The sequence below is a fragment of the Callospermophilus lateralis genome, chromosome 4, assembly GCF_048772815.1.
Source record: "Callospermophilus lateralis isolate mCalLat2 chromosome 4, mCalLat2.hap1, whole genome shotgun sequence".
NCBI classification, from domain to species: domain Eukaryota; kingdom Metazoa; phylum Chordata; class Mammalia; order Rodentia; family Sciuridae; genus Callospermophilus; species Callospermophilus lateralis.
Window position 1 is genome coordinate 143,449,879 of NC_135308.1, and position 24,568 is coordinate 143,474,446.

At 36.0% G+C, this 24,568-nt stretch overlaps 1 protein-coding gene across 3 annotated transcripts in view; it reads right to left on the reverse strand.

The window, feature by feature from the left end:
• Ntn4 (netrin 4) overlaps nucleotides 1–24,568 on the reverse strand; it is a 117,457-nt gene that overhangs the window by 59,525 nt on the left and 33,364 nt on the right. For all 3 annotated transcript variants that reach the window (XM_076853218.1, XM_076853217.1, XM_076853216.1), the window contains exon 3: nucleotides 20,403–20,681. In XM_076853218.1, the coding sequence (XP_076709333.1) occupies nucleotides 20,403–20,681 (279 nt within the window). The remainder of the gene's footprint in view (nucleotides 1–20,402; nucleotides 20,682–24,568) is intronic.

Genomic DNA, 24,568 nt, shown 5'->3' on the forward strand with positions numbered 1-24,568 from the left:
TCTCTCCTCCACCACTGTTGTCAAGGGAACAGGGGATTATCTGAGTAGGGCATTAGATAAAACTCTGAGGAGTATTCAGAGAGAGAGAACAAGGTCATTAAGTGCTACCTGTATAAAATGTCTAAATGCAGTCCCTGGAGTCATGTCTTGGAGGGTACACAGAGGTACACAGGAATTTCTTTAGAGAGTAAAGGCAAGGAAATAAGAACCCCAAAGGAATGTCCAAGGAACAGTCAATAAGTAAATCAGAGGTACATGCTGGAGAGATAGTTGGGTCCAGATCATGGAACAGACTAAATATCAGCTTAAAGAGACTGAAATTTATCCTATAGATAATGCAGATCCATTGAGGTAAAGAGATGAATGAAAGGTATTAAAAACATTTTCTTTTCCTCACTTTAAAGAAAAGTTCTTTCTACTTCCCTATCTTGCCTATTATGTTTTTTATCCCTTCCCCTCTTATTGCTTCTTTTCTACATTCCCCGACTCCCTAGTTTATGTCTTCCAAGAGCCATGGCACCCACATGCATTTTGTATAACATTCAGAATTTCAAATGTTGTTAATTATTACTTTCTGCCCTTTTGCATCTTTTCTCTTTTTTAGTAACCATATATTAAGGACTTCATGAAGATAGATATTACAAAGTAGTGTTTGTATTTTTTTTTTTTAAGAGGAACTCAACTATTGTCAAACCAGTTGTGGTCTTGGAATGCTGAAAGCCTATATGTTCATAGGTTCATCCTGTCTCACAAATTCCAGGCCTCAGGAGGTCACAGACATTTGGGGTAACCTCATCAAACATTCACATGTATGACAAAATAATGCCGGACAGGTCAGTTCCCCCTGGAGTAAGAATTTCATGGCATTCCCTTGTCTCCACATGCCAAGGTTTGGGATGAGCCTCCCAGGGTCTGAAAGATGCTAGTCCAGCAAATTTTTCTGCATACAGAAAAATTCAAGGAGCTGTCATTTTGAGAATTACCAAAAATAGCTGTAAATCATTATCTAGACAGTTTGAAACAAGAAATCCTTCCTCAGCGATACAACTGTTGCTGTTCAAGCTTGAAAGATCACCTACTATTTGATGCTCGTGAAAAATGTGCAAGTAAAACTAGGTCTTCATTGAAAAAAAAAAAAAACAGAAGAAGGAAACTTTAGTAACAAGTTAAACATAGCTCTTATTTGGTACACAAACATGAACTAGGTAAAGAGCAGGAAATTGGGATTGTGCACTTCAAGTTTAGTTGAAGAAGAGTGATGTCCGTCTGTCTAGTTGGAAAATGAGAAATTTACCTTAGCAATAAACTGATGATTCCTAATTAACCAAGTGATATTTTGGACATTCTGAGTTTCAGAAACCCCTCTGTAAATGCTAAGAATTCTTTTTCTTTTTTTGGTGGTGGTGGTGGTAGGGTATCGGGGATTGAACTCAGGGGCACTTGACTACTGAGCTACATTCCCAGCCCTATTTTTGTATTTTTTATTTAGAGACGTGGTGTCGCTGAGTTGCTTAGTACCTTACTGTTGCTGAGGCTGGCTCAAACTCCCTATCCTCCTGCCTCAGCTTCCCGAGATGCTGGGATTACAGTAGTGAGCCACTGCAGCTGGCAAGAATTCTTTCTCTCTTGATATCATAAGTTTTCATTCTCATATCTGGTTGAGTTTATTTGCTACTAATATTAACCTACTTGCCAGTCATTTTTAGCATGTTATCTTACCACGGAAAGGACTCATGCAAACTTTGAACGAAAAATTCAAGGGATTACTGAAATAGCATGTTTGTTAAAAAGAGCTGCACACTTTCATAAAAAATATTGAAGCCAAATAGAGGATGAGAAAATATCATCTCTTCATATTTGAAACTACAGACATAAGAATTTAAGTCAGGGCAAAATAAGGAATTTATTTTTCAGTCCTGTCATTAGAAGACGTATGGTTCTTGCCTAGAAAAGTTGTTTTTTATTGTTGTTCTTTTGGGGCAGAAGGCTTTCAGAAGTCAGCTGTCATGTGGTTGAGGAAATGGGCCATGGGAGGAGGTTGTGGGAATCTGGTCACTGGCAGTGTGGAGCACAGTGGATGGACAATCACTTATCAAGAAGTTGTAGACTATTTAGATATTAGATGGAAGGCTGACTTAAGACAACCCTGTTAGTCTTAAGGTTCTGTGATTTCAAGGTTGGCTTCTCTGTGTTGTAGAGACTGTTAGGTTGCAGGCAACTATCCATAATCCTTTCTGAGCTACCAGACAGATTTCAAGTAACACAGCTGCGTCCTCCGTCACCTCACCAGAATGTTTCCAGAATGATCTGAAATCAACCAAGGGAGAGCTACAACAATGTTTCTTCTTTCTTGCCTGAGTGGTACAAATGGGACAGTAAATACTAATAGACTCTGAAGACAAACTTTCATTTTCTATATTGATTATAATTGAACTAAAAACAATAATTGAACTAAAAAATTTTTTACTTTTATTTCTCTTTCTGCTTTTTTCTTCCTCTACCCTCTACTCCATGTTGTCCATTTCAGTGGTTGATGCCATCTTAGACTCAAAATCATTCTAGTTTCTCCTCTCAAATAACCATGTGTGCTTTGTCATCTAGTGATAATGCTCCCTGAAGTCATTCGCCATGGTGGAGTTCCACAGCAGAAAATGAAGGCCAGGGCTTCAGACACTCATCTTAACTAAATTCTTTGGAGAATATCTGATACATTTGCTTCCCAATTGCTTTCCAAGAAAAAAGGGAACTGTTGTTGGGCCCTCTTGTTTAGGTCTTACTGAAAATGATCATGAAAGTCAGTGAAAAAAAAAGATTTATTTTATGGCTTAGTGTTCAGAAAATTTTGAATTTCACAAATAGTAATTTTCTTGTGCCGTTGAACTGTTACTGTTTATATATTCAGGACTTGTATTCTTCACTGTGCCGCTTTGAATTCCAATGGAAAATGAATATTCTTTCAAACCATCATTGAAACTTAAAAAAAAAAAAATGTTTGTGAAGGAAGAATACACACAGTGCTTATTCTATGAGCTGAAGAAAAATGCCCACTTAAAGGCAGCTGCAGCAATTCATGGGCCTCTATTTAGCTATAACAAATGATGTAGAAAGGGGAACAATGCTATGTGGCAATTCAAGACCAAATGTGAAGGCAAAAACTGATTAATTTCTAAAGAGATAGTATGTCCCTTGTAAAGAAAAGGATTAACTTCTAAAAGAATGAACTTCTTATGCATGAAAAGAGATAAATTCTAATACTAGGCTAGCCTGTTCGAACCTGCTTCTCTTATGCAGGACAAAAACAGGCACAACAATGCCACAACACAACCTTTGAATAGAAAGCATTGTGAGCATGTTTTGCCTTTTCATTAACGAATAAAATATGCCTTTTTCCCATTAAAGGTTTGCATGTTTTAATTTAACAGAAGTAAGAGTTCTGTGGTGAAGATGAAGCATGATAATTGTGTTTAGTGGAAAAGGGGACTTGAAACATCCTGTCAGAAAGGGGCAAAATAGGTTGAAGGTTCAGTGTTCCAAATTCTTGTCCAGCAACACAGCAAAATTGCAAGCAATAATGAAAATCTCTACAATTTATTTTTATTTATTCGGTGTATATTTGAACCCAGAAAGCATGGAAAATAAAATGAAGATGGAGATGGGGCAAAAGCAATCACAACAGAGAATGAAAACTGGCCAGTACTTAAGAGACTGTTCCTCCCAGGTAGCTGGTAGCCTGAAATTCTTCCTGTGGGGATTCATTCCTTCAGCTCTAACAGTGTTTCATGTTCAGAAGCTCCTTATAAAAATGCACTTACTGGCCTGGGAATGTAGCTTAGTGGTAGAGGACTTGCCTAGCCTGTCCTAGGTCCTGGGATCTTTCACCAACTCCAGAAAAAACAAAACATTAAAAAAAAAAAAAAAATCTCAGGAGGGGAAAATTCTTATATTATGAAAAAAAAAAAAAAAAAAAAAACAACTATCAGCAGGGATTCTAACCATTTGTTTTCAATCCTACAACTGGACTCAGAGTTGCCTGGAGGAGGAAGGGACTTCCTGGAGAAGGGAAAGGGAATGTCTCAAGAGGAGCGGGAAGGAGCCAAAGACAAACTGTGCCTACTTCACTAATTTGCCAAGACCCTGCTCTGACTGACAGATCAGGGAAAAAAGCATGAATGGAGCCAATGCAAATTTTGAAAGAAAGTGTTAAGCATTTAACACTCTGTATGGGAATCAAATGGTTATCTGCCTGTCTCCACTAGATTGTAAACTCTTGTAGAAAAGAAAGGGTGACTTAAAATTTTTTTTGAATCCCCTGTATCTGGCATATAATAGGTTTTCAGTAAATATATGTTAATTTTTTTATTCAGCTCATATGTATTTAGTGAGTCTTGAGAATTTTGGTTATTAAGCTTAGTTCCATTTTAAAAACTGCCAAGGAGGTCAAGAGTGCTAATTATGCATTTGAAGTGAGAAGGAGATACTTTGATTGTTTAAGATATTCAGATTTGTCTAAAGTACTTCCTATAAAGAATATATTGGCTCATACCTGGGCATCTCTGGGAGATTTACTGTAAGTCTAAGGAACATGAATCTGTCATGGAGATGGTGATAAATAACAATGATAATAATAGTAACTAATGTTGCAGAGTACTTACAATACACCACACATGGTTCTAAGTCATTGTATAAATATGAGCTCATTTGATTTACACAAAAACCATACAAGGTAGGTGTAATCTTTATTGCCCAATTTCACAAATGAGTAAAGTAAGGCCCATGGGGTTTCAAAAATTTGCCCAAGGTCACAAAGCTAGTAAGTGGTGGGGCTACTTTGAACTCTAGCAGTCTGACTTCAGATTCCCCAAATTAAGCCCTAAACTATGGAAAGTGGATTTTGAGGGATTTATTTTGATCACAAAGTCAGGGTGATACCTAAATAAAATTGGTGTATCTTAAACCAATTTGTCCTTTAAGAGCTCTTCAGGATAAAGGTTAGTTTGGACCCATGATGAACCATTTTAGGGTATTCTGTCCTTGAATGGATTATTAATCCTATACTTCTGGAAGAATCAAGGAAGTCTTGAAGGTTGATGAATAAAGAAAGATTGGCTCAATTTCCCATACCTTGCATGAATAAATTGACAAGAAAGAGTACAGAATGCTTTTAGATATTCATTGATTTGATGTAAACCCTTTCTGCTCATTGAAAAATCTGATGCCTCCTAGGGGAATTTCCAGGCCACTGCAAGCATTAACAAGTCTATTAGAAACACTGCAAGCATTAACAAGTCTATTAGAAACTCCACAGAATAAATTTACAAATGGAGATGACAACCGGAATATAAATTAATCTAATTAAAGATTTTCTCCTTGTGGATAGCACTTCCTTTATGTTATTTACTATCCCTAATATAATCAGGAAGGGGTAGTGATATTTTGTAGGGTGATGCTTTTATAGTCAGTTTTAATTTAGGTTATGAAGAATAACTCATGAAATCATCATGCAAACCTAATGATTTAGGTAGATTTTTAGATTGGCTTATTTTCATGCAAAAAATTATATATGTCCTCAGAGCTTTGATTGATTTATCTAAATGAAAGTTTATCTGTTTCATTGTGCATGCAATGCATACCCTAAAAATCAAGAGTTGAAGGGGTACTCAGAAGCAAGTATACACACACACACACACACACACACACACACACTCTTTCCAAATTCTACCACCAAATTCTACCTTTCTTCAGAAAGAAAGGCAGAAATTTCCCTAGAGTGACCTTTCAAATAAATTGTGGAGACTTTTTGAATTTATTTATCTTTATTTTGGTGGTGGTAGTGACTGAACCCAAGACTCTGTACATGCTAGGCAAGTACTCTACCACTGAGGTATATCCCAGCTCCCAAATATTGTCAATAAAATAAACCTCACTTAAAAAGTTAAGTGAAAAAAATGACATATTTTTTAAAAAGTCAAATTAATGGTGTTAAAGTATTCTTTTAAAGTATTGTTTTAAAATGTTTAAAATTAGTTCATTGGATAAATACCTTTTTCTTTTTTTAAGTGAGCAGTAGAGTTTAAATGTTGGAGTCTTGAGTGACTTTAGGTAGGATTCTTTCTTACCCATCAGAGAAGAAATGGCTTCCCAGAACAAACAAATCTCTCTTTCCTTATGGATAGGGACTGCTTTTATTTATAAATATGAACTTAGTAAGTTCAAATACATCATTTGTTTGGGAAACTTCAGAACCAGAATTATTTTTCTTCGCTTATTTCTCAAATTAACAAATCATATTCTACTACTGGGGAAAAAACCCCAAACTGATAAACTCTGAAATGGGGAAAAAAATTTCAGTGTCCTGTCTGGGTCTCTCTCCCTTTTATTATCATCAAGCTATTTTATAACTCTAAGTTGTAGAAAACTAGTAATAATGCAAATAGTTCTTATTCATAGCAACACAAATTAGTTGTGTCTGATAGAATATTATTTATCATTGCCCTTCTTACTGTTTTGCACCCATTTGTAAATACACGCTTTATTTGCCTATGAACATGTGGTTTATTTGAATTTTCTTTTGACCTGGTTGTAACGTCTTACTGGTTCTTTGTTAATGAGTTAAATACATCTCTGACACATTTTAGTTTTATATCTGTGTGAGTCATAATTTTTCCCTTTTAAAAATTTATCCTTTAACAGTGACATTTATTACCCTCCATATGTTAACTGAAGATTTTTTTTAAACAAGAGTACTACTTTAGGATTTACTTCTACAGGTGGGATTGCTACATATTTTATATAGATAAGTGGGTTTTGAATGTCTTATATTTTCATAAGATTAATTTTACCAGCTTCCTCTTTTCAGTATCATCAAGTACTTTATCTTCCCTCTGTAACAAATATTTCTGCTATTAAAAAATGCAAATAGCATTGGACTGAAAGCTGGAATGCCCAGGAGGCTTATGAAGATGACATTTAGATAAGATCACACTATTACCAATTTGGGAGCTTTTTTTTTTCTCCATACCATTACTTCCTTGTGTTGAACTGTTTCTTATTTGTTCTTTGATTCCACTGGATTTTAAGAATTTTTTTTCTGACGCATAGGCATTAAAAAATGTTTTCTAACAGATAATCTATTCAACTAGATCCTACAAGTGAATTGACCTAGCATATATGCATAATTTGGCTTCAGATTTGCATGCACGAACTGTCAACAGAATAAAGCATTATGACTTTTAAAATGCTTATTTCAGTGTATCTAACACTTTATTGTTTAAGAATATCAAATTGACTCATTTTCTCTGCTATAACAGTCACAGTTTCTTTACTTCCTTGTGTGGAACTGTTTCTTATTTGTTCTTTGTTTCCACTGGATTTTAAGAATTTTTTCTGATGGATAGGCATTAAAAAATGATTTCTAGCAGATAAAGAACAACAACAAAAAAACCGCAAATAAAGAACAACAACAAAAAAGATTGACAAATGTCACTAGATGTGTACTGCAGTGCTTGTCCATAGGTAAATTTTGAGTTTCCTATAATACCATATAAGAAACTGCCTCACTGCACAACTAGGTAATATGGAATTTTTTTCAAGCCAAAATTGTCCCCAGTCATTAAGTTCAGTTACGAGGACAGTTGCAATGAGGCCATTTAATTCCCTCTCTGCTCTTCTCTTGATCTCAGTTAAGTCTTGTTTTCATAGTTTCACTTTGCACTTGTCTTTTTTATATTTAAACTTTTCCAAGATCACACAGCAAATCAATGGCAGAACAGGCAATGGAACTCCCAAGAGACTCCCAAAATATGAGACGCTCCATCTTAGAACAGTGATGTCATCCAGGAATATTTTTGTTTTCCTTCTCACAAACACCGAAAATAATCTCTTTGAGGGAAAAAGGGAGCATCTCAATTTCAACTTCTTAGGACTTATTTTAGAAAGAATAGCCAAGGTGGAATTAATAATAGGTAACCACTAATGTGCTGTTAAAAATCCTAATACGATATTAAGGCAAGAACCTGGGAAACTGAGTGAAAGCAAAAAAGAATAGAACTCATTTTGTAAGCCACTTATCTGTTCAGCAGGGCTTGACGTGAGAATGAAGGAAGGTTTTGTAGGGTCTTGTTCAATGTCTTTTAGGATTTAGATGCGTTTTTATAATTAGTTGGGGGCCAGGTAGATCCTATTAGAAATGCTGTGGGGATTATTAAGTACTTTTCACCCCATTGACATTCATTTACTCAGTGTGATCACATAGCTTTTGCTCATTTTAAAGGAAAATTCCTTGTCACAGACTACTTTGCATTCTCTTACAAAGTTTTTTTTCCCCTTCAATTCATTCTAGTTCTCATTTCCCACTGTTTTCCTTCTTTCTTGACAGCCCTGTTTGACTGTCACTCAGTACTCTATACAGTGCAGAGGGTGTTACAAAAGTTGACTTGTTTAAGATAAATGAGCCCCTGATTGTAGTACAAGAAGCTAGTTGCTAAGGCATATTTTCTTTGATAGCTTCTGTTGTTGAATTAATTCATTCAGATAACTCTCTTCATATTGGAAAATTTCTTGTTTCCATGGGAGTCTTGTAGAACACAGTCTGCATTATTGTGTATATTCATATGAAAGATCAAGGTGGAAATAACTGACTTATTTAAAAAGTTCTTCTTGTTTGGCAAATCTATCAAAATAGACAGTCATTAAGAAATCTGTGATCTGCTGTATATGTCCAGAAACAACAGCCATGGCTATTGGACACATTGATCTCTTTAAAACCCATCCATCCAAAGATACTGCTTTTTAAAAACAGTTTAATGACTGGGACTTGAAAAGAAATACATTCACTCTACAAAAGTTTTATATAACCAATCATATTTTTGTTTTTGATCTATTTTTATTTTTGTATTGAGATTTCACATAACATAAAACTCATCATTTAAATATTTTAGTGTATAATTCAGTAATTTTCAGACTATTCAAAATGTTGTACAATCAGTAAAACCAATTCCAGGACATTCCCATCACCCTGGAAAGAAACCTCATATCAACTAAGCACTTACTCCCCATTGCCTTTGAGTCTCAGCACCTGGTACTCACCAACCTGTTTGTCTTTATGTAATGGCCAATTTCAGGCATTTCATATAAAAAGTATCCAATCTCTTTTGTTTAGCATAATGTCCAACCTCTTTTGTTTGGCATAATATTTTCAAGGTTCATCCATGTTGTAGCATATATTGGTACTTCATACTTTGTTATGGTTGGATAATCTTCCATTGTATGGATATACTATATTTGTTTATCTGTTTATCAACTGATGGAAATTTGGGATATTTCAACTCTTTTACTATGATGAATAATGCTGTTATTAACATTTATGTTCAAGGTTTTGTGTAAATATATATTTACAATTTACTTGGGTGTAACTAAGGAGTAGAATTTGCTGGGTCATGTGATAACTGTATATTAAACAGTTTTAGGAAATACCAGATTCTTATCTACAGCATCAACATTACTTTATATTACCATCAGAAACATATGAGGGTTTCAATTTCTCTATGTCTTTGCCAACACTTGTTAATGTTTGTCTTTCTGTTACAGCTAGCCTAGTGACTGAGTAGTAGGGTCTCATTGTTTTGATTTGAATTTCTCTAATGGCTAAAGACATTAAGCATCTTCTTATGTGCTTATTGATACCTTGCATATCTTTAAATTTTTTTTTGTAGTTGTAGATGGACAGCATACCTTTATTTATTTATTTATTTTTATGTGGCACTAAGGATCAGTGCCTCACAGTACAAGGCAAGCTCTCCACCACTGAGCCCCAGCCCTAGCTACCTTTGCATGTCTTTGAAAAAATGTCCATTCATGCCTTTTGCCCATTTTTAAACTGGTGGCCAACCTTTTGTGTCTTTCCCTTTATTTGGGTCTTTACTTTGTTTAACAATGTTTTTGAGTTTTCAGTATACAGGTCTTACTTGATTATTTTAATTCCTAAGTGTTTTATTTGTTTTTGATGTGGTTGTAAATGGAATTGTTTTCTTAATATTACTAATGGATTATTCATTGTTATCATATAGAAATACAAGTGATTTTTGAAAGTTATAATATAGAAATACAAGTGATTTTTGAACGTTGATTTTATGTCCTATGACTTTGTTGAACTTGTTTATCAAGTGCAGTATTTAGTGTGTGTGTGTGTCTGTGTGTGTGTGTGTGTGTGTGTGTGTGTGTGTACGTGTGTTCTTACCTATATATAAGGTCATATCATCCGTGAAGAAAAATAATTTTACTTCTCTTCCAATCTGGATGCCTTTTATTCATTTTTCGTGCCTAATTTCCCTGGCTAGAACTTACAGTACAAAATTGAATAGCTGTGGTGAGGGCAGGCATTCTTGTCTTGCTCCTGATCATAAGAGGGAAAGCATTTGGTCTTTCACCACCAAGTATGATGTAAATGTGGCTTTTTTGGGTAGATGACCTTTATTATGTTGAGGAAGGGAACGTCTATTTTTAGTTTTTTTGAGTGCTATTTTTTTCACTATTCATGAAAGGATGCTGGATTTTGTCAAATGTGCTTTCTGATTCTATTGAGAAGATCATGTGGTTTTGTTCTTTATTTTAACATTATTTTGGCATAATACGTTGGCTGACTTTCTGATGCTAAACCTACCATGAATTTCAAAACACATGGTCATCTAGATATTTACTGAAATAAAATTTTATAACTAAGAACTACTCTCTTTCCTTAGTTGAGAAGTATTACTACTCTTTTCAATACTTGGGGAAAAAAATTGTGCATCAGTCATACTGGCTTAGCAATGTCTAGACGAAATATTTTAAAGGATTTATCTTAACTAAAAAGTGAAATACAGTTTCTATAACTAAATTTCTTCAACAGGTGTTATAGCATGAAAAAATTTTTTGAAAATGTAGTCTAAGAAATTAAATTAAATTAAATTAAATTTATATTTAATTATATTGAGGGATAGCTGATGTATTTAAGGCCATCTATGTCTTAGTATTTACAAATGTTATACTCTGTTTTCAAGTCCTACAACTTATGTAATGTGGCTATACTAGATACCGAAATGTTATCAACTATTTATTATGAGATACCTTTATGCTAATATAGTTCTTTGGCTTCTGAGCATTCTAGTCAAGCAGATATTATTCGGTTTCATTAGAAAAATTTATTGCTAAAATAGAACATTTTAAATTTCATAATTACTCATTACTTAATATCTAAAACACAAAGAGCAGGTTCTTGCTTTTCTAGATATGTACTACATAATAACCATTTAATTCCCTGGCAAGACTATTGTAATTCCATTGCAATCTGATGAATTTAAGGAAATAATATACAATAGAATGGATTCAAATATCTCATGTGAATCAGGTCCTTTAGTAACAAATCTAACATGAATTTTAGTTGCTATTTAATTATAAGCCAAATGTTTTGTAATTGAATTATTAAGGTTTTTCATATTATGGAAAAAGGAGTAAATTAAGATTAGAATGGTATTTTAAAATTAAAAGTCAGTATAGGTGAAATAGAATTAAATTTTCATTTCAATTTCTTTTCTGTTCAACCCAGAAAAATCACATAAAAATGTTCCAAAAAATGTTGTGTCATCCATATCTGAAGAATAGTTTAGGAAAAACAGTGGCAATATCAGAAATAAGCTCACTGTGTTTCTCCTTTCATCACTTTTCAGAAATCCAATAATGGAAAGGAATACTGAAGATAAGTTAGATACTCTCTGAAAAAATGTGACTCTGGATCAAAGGTAACCAGTGTGACATTTTTAATATTTATATGATTACATTATTTACAAAGCCTGTGTAAGAGGATGTGAGAGGATTTCCTTTCCTTGGGATGACCTTAAAGTGGATTATTAGTCTTTATCTTATTGCTTTCATAAGACCACAAAAATATCAACTGAAAATAAGAAGCACTCTATATGAAACAGTACTAAGTAGTTTGAAGGTTCTTTTCTTAGCATTATGTGCGTAAATGTGACATAAAATAATAAATTTTGTAATTAGATACATGAGTTTCTTAACCCCTATACTCCCAAAGATAGGATAAAAATACTGGTTTTATATATTTGTTTGGGAATTCAAAGAAAAAATGTGTATACATGTGTGATACAATCAAGAACAGTCATTATTAACATAATTTTCTGGAATAATGCCATTGATTAATTCATTCATATATTGACTAGGATTTTTTGAACCTATTACATGCTAGATATTACAAATGTCCCTTTTTAGCAACTAGCAGATAAGGAAAGATGGACATGTAAACAAATAATTACAATACAGTGAGGTAAGTGCTATAATTGAGAAAAAATATAGGGAGCTCTGAAAGGCCTTCGGAATGATGGGGTTTCTGTGGAAAGACCACTAAGAATCCAATTATTTGAGAAAGGCTATGGTTCTTTGTTTTCCATGTTAGTGAAAGTAGGTAGAAAAGATTGAAGCACAGCTGTCCTCACTTTTCCTACTCCTATGTATCCCATATTTAAATTATATTTTATTACATATGGGAACTGAAATTACAAACAGGAATTAAAAGATAAATGTGCTGCACCTATGAATTGTCTCCCCTGTTCAGTATATGGACATACTCCAATTGCATGTTCCCTTTAATTTTAGAGCTCAAACTAGGTTCTTATCTGGCAAACATTGAAACCACTGCCCCTCAGAATTCTGAGAGCTGGCTGAGCCAGCCACATGCCATGCCTGGTAGAGATGTCCTTAGAGATGAAGAAATAAAAGGCAACAGACACTTGACCAGTGTTTATTCTTATAAATGTCATAGCTGTGAGTATCACATATAAAATACTTAATGGTCAGACTGTTTAATCATGTTCCATTTCTAACATGTGAGCTCTTTTAAAGCTAACAATATATATTTTTATTTTAAAAATCATAATTTTCTGGGTTTTTTGGTGTCTAAAGAGCTAGAGAGAAAAGCTAAACAGAAATCAGAGTTCCACATTACTAAAAAAAGACTGAATTTTCTCTGTCTTCTGAAATTATTATAAAGTGTGTGTTAAACTTATGTATCTGTTCAATAACAATGCTCCTTTTGCAAAAGGAAATAAAGACTTAAATTACAGTTTATCTTCTGTTGGATGTAATTATTTTAGGACAAGTTAAAGTACATTTTCAGCTTTTATAAAACTGGCAAGATGCAAATGAAGTACGACAGAGAAACTGGTTGTAAACCAGAAGTCAGACAGCCATCCGTGACATTAACTTGTTTCTCTTTCCTTGTTGCTTCCTCCCTCCTCTCTTCCTCAATATTAGCAATTAAATTGGGAGACCAGGCCTTCCAGACAGAGATCTTACTCCAGGTTCTCAACTATTCACACTATGGATTCAAAAGTGCTACAATGAAAAGGAAATTATTCATGAAAAAATTTGCAAAGTGAGATCTGCTTTAAACCTGGAGTGGGGGCACTTTATTTATTTTGGGGGGTACCAGGGATTGAACTCAGGGGCACTCGGCCACTGAGCCACATCCCCAATCCTATCTTGTATTTTATTAGAGATAGGTCTCACTGAGTTGCTTAGCAACTCGCTAAATTGCTGAGGCTGGCTTTGAACTCTCAATCCTCCTGCCTCAGCCTCCTGAGCCACTGGGATTACAGGTGAGTGCCACTGCGCCCAGCCCCGGAGTGGGGGCACTTTAAAGTAAGAAAAATAACAAATTTAAGTCGTCCCATCCCAAATTTATAGAACTGGCAGTTCAAACCTGTTAAAGAGATTCATTTTTATATCTTTACAATGCCTCCAGTTTTGATCTAGATAGATATGTGCTTTACTTTCTGCAAAGAAAGTTCACAAAAAGGAGAATGAAAAATGTAATATTTTGGAGAAATAACCTTACTTTCTTATTGGCTTCTATTTTACTTTTAGATATATCATCTCTGGCCCCAACATTTTAGCTTTCAGATGTTTTTATCCTTTCACCTTTCTGTGAAATAATTAATTACTTACAAATAACAGTTTAAATGTTCTGGGAGAACCCTTAAAAGGAATCCCACAGGGAATCCTTCCATGAGTGCAAAGATTATTTTCTAATTCCCCTTGTTCTGAAGTCTTCTGGTTTCCTAATCATCAAATAAAAAGATAATTACTCATTGCTCAGTGAGTAGTTATTCATTGCTAAGGGACTACTGGCAAAGCTATACCATACTAACACAGGAGTGTTGAAAAGAAGTTTAAAACCTTGAGACAAATTAGGAACAGTCTCACACCAACTGTGTGGAATTAGCATACTGCATGTTTTGTTAATATTAGGAATACACTGTACCCCCCATTGGTGATAGGATTACCTATTCCTCCTGATCCCACTATGAGAAATGAAATAGGTAAGGTTCCTGCTGCTTTTCATCAGCAGCAAAAATGATTTAGGACAAGACATGGAAGTAAAGGATAGGAAATCCAGAAATCCCTCTTACTAATGAAACAAAGTTACTTGTCCCTGCCAAAGACAGCCACTTCTAAAATTATTTACTTTGTAGATTACCCAAAGTTATTGCTTTTATTCTTTCTCTTTTTCTTCCCTTTGGGCCAATTTGCCAGTTGCTGAATGGAAGAGAAGAGAGGACCAATGTTAATATCTTGTTCCATATTAAAATGTAGATGACGTGGATAGATTACCCATCCCTACAAGAAGAGTCTTTTGAATAAGAGTATTTTCCCCCCTTGGAAGTTTATTGTGGGTGGAGGTGGGGTGCAGTAGTAACAATACTGAGTGTGTGTAATTGCTATGTTACTGTGACTTTAAATAAGTAAGCTGATCTCTCTGTACCTTGATTTCCTTTATTTTCAGAATAGCTATAAAATATGTTATGGAGTTGTAGTAAAGATCAAGTAAAATAATGGATGAAAAAGAATTTTATAAAATATAAAACAGCTAATTGTTGATATCATGTTTCATATCCTCACTTCCATTCTCTAAATCTCATCATCCCACTCAGTCCCTTGAACCTATCCCCAACCCCTTGTCCCTCCCATTCTTTCTCTTTTATCTGTTCTTAGCATAATGCCAACCCTGGTTAGATCTACATCTTTAATAGCACTGGTGCCTGACAGGTGAATTTAAAGTGTGTTTCTACCCTTTCTGAGCTTTGGGGAAGTCGGGTAACATTTCCAAGCTTTAGTTCCTCATTTATGAAAAAACAATGATGATATATTACATATTCTTGTGAAGATTAAATTCATTAACATTTGTAGCCTAAAAGTATATGACCTGGCACATACTGAGCATTTAATAAGTGATGACTATTAGTATTTCTAATTCATAATGGTTAATTTCTTCTATGCTAATTTTTTTTTCTATGCTGACTTACAGATGTTTATTTCCAAACATGAGTGTATGTTTTACTATATAAAAGATTTTAAAATCCTGATTTAATAACACTGTTTTAAAACTTTCAGATCTTTTCCTTAAGACCTTGAATATTCAAGAACTTTCTTAATATATACTTTTGGCTTATTTATAATACAGTAAAGAAATTTTCAAAAGAAAATAAATTATGTAAATCTTTTCCAAATCTATAAAATATGATATATGAGATATTCAAATATAAATATATATTGTTCATAAATATATGAACAAGTGTACTCAGATTCAGTTGGAAAAAAACTTTTGGAATGAGGACATATGAATGATTCTTCTAAAGCCTACCTTACAAAGGTAGGTGACTAAGTAACATTATCCCCAAGTTCCACTAACATGACTCCACAGGTTTCAATGTTTACTCTTGTATTTAGAACACATCAGTCAAAATATTTACACTCTTTTCTAATGAGTTTCTCATTGCAAAAGAAAAGTCCATCTAAACAAGTATAGCTCAAGGCATTTAAATAATTCTCCATGGTACTCTAGGGCATCTGTGTTATCCAATGGATGATATTTTAGTACAACAATGAAATGGTCCATGTTTCTTCTTATTATCATGCATCATCCAATAGCTATAAAGTCGCCAGCTGTTTGGAAAAAAAGAGAACTAAATCAGTCCTCTACAGCTGCAAAGAGAAGAAAGCTTAAGATCTCCTTTTCACTTAATTTCTGGGATCTCAGCAGTCTGGAGTCAAAGTACAGTTCTCCTTGCCACAAAATCCTATCCTTGTAAACATGTCAAGCAGCACATAGCCATGATTGATTTTTGTTGTTATTGGGGAAGAACTGTATGTGGGAGAAGCAGTAGAGGTGACTGAGATAACACAGTATCATAATAACAGCAATGTTAAGTTGGGTTTACCACATCCCAGACTGGCTACCATACTTTTTAATCCTCACAATAACTGCAGAAGTAGATATTGTCCTTGTTTATTAGGAATCTGAGGTTCAGTGAGACTGAGTAGTTTAGTAAAAGCTTGGTAAGCCATGTTTAGGTCGATTTGACTGCAGTGTTATGGTCTTAACCATGATGCTATTCTGCCTTCCAGCAAAAGGAACAGTTGAGGAAAAATGGAACTGGGGAAGGCCAACTGGGAAATGGGAAGGAGGGAAACATGGAGAAGGTGATACTACTTTAAAAGACACATGAAGAGGGCTGGGGATGTAGCTCAGTGGAAGAGGGTTTGCCTAGCATGAGTGAGGCCTAGGGTTCAATCAGCAGTACATCTCCCCCCTCACACAAAAAAGGACACATAATACAGCCAATTTGTATACCTTCTCCCAAAGAAAGGAAATAACCCTAAAATCTTAGATAGCTTAAGAAATAGTCCAAGAATCATTTCCACGAACTTTGCCAATTCATTATCATCAACCATCAAGAATTCTGTACCATAAAATCAAATTTCACTTCACTAATTAATTTTTCATCCTAGAAAGAGTATTACCAGCAGATGAATTGGCTCAGTCTGTAAAGGCTCAAATTTAGTGAGGACCTGAATTGAATCACCTGAGAGGCTTGTTAAACACAGAGTCCTGGGCCCCACCTTTAGAGTTTCTGATTCACTAAGTTTGGGGTAGCATCTGAGAATTTAAATTTCTCACAAGCTATCAGTCAATGCTGATGCTGTTGGTTCATGGGCCACACTTTGAGAGCCACTACTATAGATAAAAGATGTGCTAAAGAAAGTTAGATTTGTAAATACACACTTACGACAAGCTGACCTGTCAAAGAATAACATTTCTTAAGAGGCTACCTTCCATTCTGTAGACATAATTTGTGAATCCCGTTATTTACAGAGGTATACATAAAATGAATGGGGTCCACAGACAAACATGGAAATGCAGGTGACCTTACAGGTGTTTTACAAAAGATTATGCTTATAATGTGCACTTTGCTCATCTTTGCAATTTTAGAAATAAAAAAACTTCATATTCAAAAGAAGTGATCACTTCAAAATTTAAAACAGATCAAACATCTCTAACCCCAAAATCCAGAATCTGAAATGCTCCAAAATCTGAAAATTTGGAGTGCTGATATGATGCTACAGGTGGAAAATTCTACACCTGACCTTATGTGATGAGTTGCAGTCAAAACACAGATGCAGTAAAAAATAATGTATAAAATTACCTTCAGCCTATGTGTATAAGATGTATATGAAACAAATGAATTTTGTGTTTAGATTTGGGTTCGATTCTCAAGATATCCCACTGAATATATGTAAATATTCCAAAATCTGAAAAGTTCTTAAATCCAAAACACTTCTGGGTCCTAAGTATTTCAGATAAGGGATACTCAACCTGTACCAGTACTTTGCAATTCAGAAAAATATAGATAAAAATAAAATTGCTCTTAAGCTTAGGGGTGGGAAAAAATCTGAAACCAAAATTACTCATATTTTGAACCATTGCCTCTAGTGATCCAGTTGCTTATGGCTTTTTTTTTTTTTTTTTTTTAAGAGAGTAGAGAAAGGATTCTCATGGAACTGGATCCCTGGAAGCTGACAGTCTTGGCACTTAGCCTGATTTTTATTGTTTTCTATCCCTTATCTTGTCCTAGTTCCAGGTTTGGCTGGGCTTGGCCTACCGCCGGCACCTGTTTAGTTATAGCACAAAGGACTACTACCACCACTGCAGAAGATGAAAACTGGGTAGAAATACATCAGAAAACTAGTATTATTTAATAGGAAATTGCTTTCAATTTCAAAGCAGCCTGAGATCAGTAAGGAAATGAGATTCCCATTCCATACGGTCTTTTAGAATGAAGACTTCTCACTCAAACATCCTTTTAAAATGGAAAAGCACTCAATATCTAATCCCTTTTACTTGGTTGTTCAGCTGCTTCCTTGAGTTGGTAATTTTCTTGCCAGCAGAATGTTGTATAAGAAAATTTTATTTTAAGGATTTTACAAAAGTCTGTTTACTTTGAGTAATTACCCTTTTTTTCGTTTAATAGAATAAAGAGAAACTTCTAGAATTTTCCCTTTCAGCCTTAGAAAATACTGCTAACTCTTTGAAAGTTTACACCCAGATAACTTATTTAAAAAGAGAAAAAAGAAACAATAATTTTTAAATGCATGCTCATGAATGTTTTATAAAGCTCTTGAGAACCCTAATAATTTAGTCTGATTGATCAGAGCTATTTAGGTTGTCTCAGGCCATTCACTGCACAAATATTTACTGAGGGCCTACTCCATGCCATATGATGGGGGCCCCCAGTCTTGTGTCTGTTCTTTTTCTCAGCACTTTATTCTGAAGTGGATCTGTAAGGCATGGATTATAACATACAGTTGAAACAAAAGGCCTTCTTTCATGCATTCACCAAAATACAGTGGCAGAAATTTATGAATCCTCTACCTCACACAGGCTTTCTAGTTTTCAGTCTAGTATATGTCTCCATGAATGTCTGGGTTATTTCCTATTTGAGTCATACCTGAACCCAATTAAACAAGATACACTAAATTATTCCGCTCTTTATTTGAAGCAGCATAATTTCTTTCTTTCATTTTTTTAAACCAGAGATTGAACCCAGGGGCACTTAACCACTAAGCCACATCCCCATGCCTTTTTTATTTTGAGATAGGGTCTTGCTAAGTTACTTAGGCCCTCTTTAAGATGCTGAGGCTAGCTTTGAACTTGAGATCCTTGTGCCTTAGCCTCCTGAGTCACTGATTACAGGTGTGTGCCAGTGCACAATTTGGCAGAAGCAGCACAATTTCAAAGTTCTTTCAGTGTCTGGAAACTAGCAGGTATTTGTTGCATGAAAGCTTCATTTTCTTCAGCTTTGGGAGCCTTAGATTCACTAGAAGTAATAGATTGATTCTGCTTTTGTTACTCCCTGGCCACTGTCTTAGCATTTGCCAGGAGCTCATTTGAGTTCCCCCACTGCTGCCCTGTGCCCTGCAGACAGCCCAGCCAGCACATGCTGTGCTGCTGATCAGCTTTAGTCCATGGACCCTGGTGATCCTACTCTATGTTAAGGATGGGAGAAGGAGGAAGGAGTGTGGAATCTGTTCTTCAGGAAATGCAATAAGGATACACTGAGGCCTTTTAAACTTAATTTTGTCTTTGCTTTGCTTTGCTTTGCTCAGAAATATCAGAGCAACATATAAGATTAAAGGATTAGAGTGATCTCCTACTTTTCTTCTCCTCGACTAATCTCTATCTATAGTTCTGGTTGTATCCTGACAAAGTGGTTGCTGTCTAAGTCATTGTTTCTTTTTTTGAGGATGAAGTGAGACAGTGACACTAATTTCTCATTATCTTCCTATTCCTACATTGCTATCATTCAATAAAACTCCTACTGAGCACCTGCTCCTGACTCAGGTGACATACTTGTTGGTCCCAAGGATGTGAAGATCATGCAGTCCCTGTCTTCAGGAAGTTCATGGTTTCTTGGAGGATGCAGATTAAAAAAAGTCCAGAGGAAAGCACAACATGTATGAACATAGAAGAAAGACAGGTTAACCCTGTCTTAGGATGAAGAAGGGTCAGACTGGTCTTCACAGAGAATTATTATTTGGATAGCAAGACACCAGGCATTAAATTGAGGTTCTTGCTTTCCCCACTTGAAAATCTACTCAACAGTGGCTCTACTTCACACAAGCTTTCTAGTTTGCAGACTAGTCCCCATTTACCATCAAAGCTGGATTCAATGTGACAATGTCACTAATGTGATTATGTTGACCTCTCCCTACTGCTCATCTTAGGCTTTATATCTGAAGGTCATGGCACTGAAAATTGGCATGGGTGTTTTCCAAGAAATCTAGCTATCACATTTGACTATAATTCTAAAATTAATTCTAAAATTGAAGATTAAAATACAAGTTAATAAGTACTTTATAGGATGGGTATGGAGTTGGAGGAGTGATTCAGCAGAGGAAGAAATAAGCAGCTCTGTTAGACATGTACCAAATCTCAGGGAACTTAAAGCACCACTATCCGAGGTTGAAGGTAACTTATGACTTGCTTTTCTTAGAGGAGCACTTGAGTTACCTACCACATGGAATGCTCCTGGGGCCTTGACCGGTCTGAAGCCATCAACAGGTATACAGTGATCCGCATGGCCATTGCAGAAGCAGCTGCCCTTGACAATGAAATCATAGATTGCATAGTGGGTAAAATGTTGAGGCTTTGCATTCAGGTCATTTTTCTGGCAGGGACAAGACTGTCGTTTTAGCAGCTGCACACGGAGGTTGGTGATCTTCAGCTGTTCCTGAACTTTGGCACTGTAAGGGTTCTCTGCATCATACGGTGGTGACAATGCTCTGAAAATAACCTGTAAAAGAGAAACATTGTGTGTGTAGAGGCTGTGTACAAACCCTGAAATGTTTGCCCATGCAGTCTCAGTTTGATTTATACTTTTGTTATTTATGAGTGATAAGCTAGCAACAGGTTTTAAGGCCTTGATCTCACCTGGGGAAGAGCCGCCCTGTTATTCTAGGGAGCAGAAGTGTTGCCTCTTCAGGTAGAAGAAGTATATACTAAGTAACCAGCGTAGACTTGATGACAGTGACAAAGGCAGCCATTCAAAGATCTTGAGGAAAGAACATTCTGAGCAGAAGGAACATCAAGGTTAACAGCCCTCAACAAGTCAAGCTTGGCTTGGGCCGGGGGAACAACAAGGCCATCCACTGGAGACCAGTGACCAAAGGAAGAGTGGCTGCAGAGGACAGAAAGCATGTGCCAGACAGACACGAAGAAAGACCTTTAAAGCTATGGTAAGCCAGGTGCAGTTGTCCATCCCTGTAATCCTAGCAACTCAGGAGGCTGACAGGAGGATCACAAGTTCAAGGCCAATATGGCCAATTTAGTGAAACCTTGTCTAGAAAAAAACTTTAAAAGCCATGGTAGAGTTACTCTAACTGGAGTGGAAGCCACTGAAAGGTTGATTATAGGCAGAGAAGGGATCTGAGTTGTCACATCTTCTAAAAAGAAAACTTGTTCTTTTCTTTTCTTCTTCTTCTTCTTCTTCTTCTTCTTCTTCTTCTTCTTCTTCTTCTTCTTCTTCTTCTTCTTCTTTTTTTTTTTTTTTTAGTAGTGGGGATTGAACCCAGAGGCACTTTACCACTGAACTAAATCCCCAGTCATATTTATCTATATTTTGAGATAGGGTCTCACTAAGTTGCTGTCGGCTTTGCTAACCAGCCTCGAACATGCCATCCTCCTCCCAAATTGCTGGGATTACAGGCATGTACCACTATACCCACATAAACAGATTAACTCACATCTGCAAATAGAATGAATTATAAAAGATGAAGAATAGAGGCTGGGAGCATATAACTCAGTGTTAGAGCTTGTGCTTAGCTTGCTTGCGTGAGGTCCAGAACCTAAATAAATAAATGGTAAAAAATATAAACTGGAAGACCAGTCAGAAAGCAATTGCAAGAATCAAGATCCAGGAACTTACGTTTCTAAATGAAGTCTGACCTTTTCAAAGATTGCTTAGTTATTAATTGGGGCTACTATTGTGGCCAATCTTTTCTAGAGTCGCCCTCCTGACTGGTGGCACATTTTGAGGATATCCTTGCTGGTGTTAAATATACTTCTCTTAGGGATGAATTTGATTTCCAAAATTAGTCAAAAGTCACTTAAAACCAAGTTTAGGGAGAAAAAATGGCTGATCAAATTAGTTAAGAGGACTTTTGATTAAATGCAAGGTTTAATTAAGTAATTTATTATGGAGGTTATAGATAGACTTTAAAGGCAACTTAACACTTTGTTTCTGAAGAGGGAAGAAGGCTGGGATGGGACAGACTTTGGCTGCTGGCTACCGGGAAGCCTTTGGGCATGTGTATGAGTCTATGTTTTATATGGGAGTCATATGTCAAAAGTAGGCTTTGGAAAAAATTCCGTTTAGGTATAATGTATCCAAAAGGAACTTTCCAGAAGAAATTTTTCTTTAAGAAATTCTCTGCATATAAAAATTTCATTTTAGAAATTCATTTTATACCAAAATGAATTTTATCAACCACAGTAATCAAAAGTTCATTGTATGGGATTATGTCCTCAATATAGGGTCCACTGTATAGGAGCACATCTCCAATGAAATATAATGCTGAGGGAAGAAGGGACAATTCAAAGTACACTGGCCTCCATACAGTGGCCAGAATGATCCTCTACCAACATAAGCTGGATAGTTTCATTCCCTTGCTTAAACCCACTTTCCCCTGCCCACCCTCTGCCAAAGACCTCCCATTTCCTTCAGAATGAAATACCAAAGCTATATAAGGGTCCTGCCTGATTTCTGTAATAAATAACTGAATAACTAACCAGAGTATGCATTTCTATGCATTTTAAACTTGCAAAGCTTAGAAAAAAAGTTGTTTCTTAAACAATATTCTCCCCGTTTAACCACAGGTAAGGTAGTGGAAAAAAACATATTAGGGAAAAAAAGTTTCTAAATAATGTCACTTAAATAAGTGATGAGAGTGGATGATTGTTTCTTTTTTTTTTAATTAGTTGCTCAAAACATTACAATGATCTTGACATATCATATATCATACATTTGATTCAAATGGTGTATGAATTCTTATTTTTCCACGTGTACAGATTGCAGGATCACATTGGTTATACAGCCACGTTTATACATACTGCCATACTAGTGTCTGTTGTATTCTGCTGCCCTTCCTATCCTCTTCCTATCCCCCCTCCCCTCCCCTCCCCTCCCATCACCTCTCTCTACCCCATCTACTGTAACTCATTTCTCTCTTTTTTTCCCTTCAACTTCACATCCTCTTATATGTAATTTTGTATAACAATGAGGGTCTCCTCCCATCTTCCGTGCAATTCCCCTTCTCTCTCCCATTCCTTCCCACCTCTTGTCCCTGTTTAATGGTAATCTTCTTCTCATGCTCTTCCTTTCTGCTCTGTTTTGAGTCGCCCCCCCCCCCCCATATCAAAGAAGACATTTGTCATTTGTTTTTTAGGGATTGGCTAACTTCACTTAGCATAATCTGCTGTAATGCCATCCATTTCCCTGCAAATGCCAGATGATTGTTTCTTTTAAAGGCAGAAATCAGAATATGGTTTCATATTTTAGAACATTCAAAACCAAAACCAAAAAAAACAAAAACAAAACAAAAACAAAAACAAAAAAAACCCCACAAACAAAACTACATTGAATCCATTGTGGGCTTTAAATAGGACTCATTTTCAGTATGTCATCCCAAACACCAGTATTTCTGTTAGATGTTCATGAGAAACTCTTACTCTAAATAATACAAATGATGTGGCCCCCCCCCCCGCCCCTTTTATCAACCACAGTAATCAAGGACATGGAAAGGGTAACCCAGTGCGACTTGTTCTCTGAAAAGTCTGCAGTGCATTTCTCCATGTTGTCTGCCCACCCTTCCTTTTCCTGAACACTGGTGGCAGCTGTTTGCTCTCTCTGTTCCTGTCACATATTTACCCTTGACATTTACCCTGGCTCCCTCTCCCTCCCCACCCTACTCCTCCCTCACCCTGGGAGTTGAGAGTTGTTCATCGCAGGCAGAGCTAAGAGGAAGATCTGTCAAGGTTTGGGGAAACTTAGAAGCTCTTTTGCTTCCTGGACGCAGCCTGTGGAGGCTGAATGGTGGCTCTGTGCTTGGTGTGCCTGACACCACAGTTGGCAGGCTGATATCAGCAGGGGACGGACATCATGACCCCTGAGGCCGCATGCTGGAAAGGAGACAGCAGAGTGCTACAGACACAAAAGTGAACGGGAATTTAAACCATGAAATCTTTTTTCCAGAAAGGAGACGCCTTAATCTGATACCCTGGGAAGTGGATCTAGCCTGCATCAGGAAACAAAGAGCACGCCAATGCAGATGCTTCAAAATTCTGGCAGGTCGCCCTTTGGGTCCCACCCAGGTTTTCTTCAAATGTCCCCAGAAGAAGCCTGTATGGCACTGCTAAAATGAAGTCAGATGAAGTGTAGAAGTCCCCATAGAACATCAGCCTGTTCTGGTTTCCATCCCCAAACAGGATCTATCTATGGGCCCATTGCTGTTCCTGTGTCCCCAATTGCTTCTAAATATATACTCTCAACATGGTACCTTTAAAAAGTCAGGAACCAAGCTTTTGACTAGGATCAAGCACACTTAGATACTTCTGGCTTGTTCATGCTATTGGTCAATACTTCATGATCTTGTTTCCTTAAATTAAGTACTTTTATTATGTTTT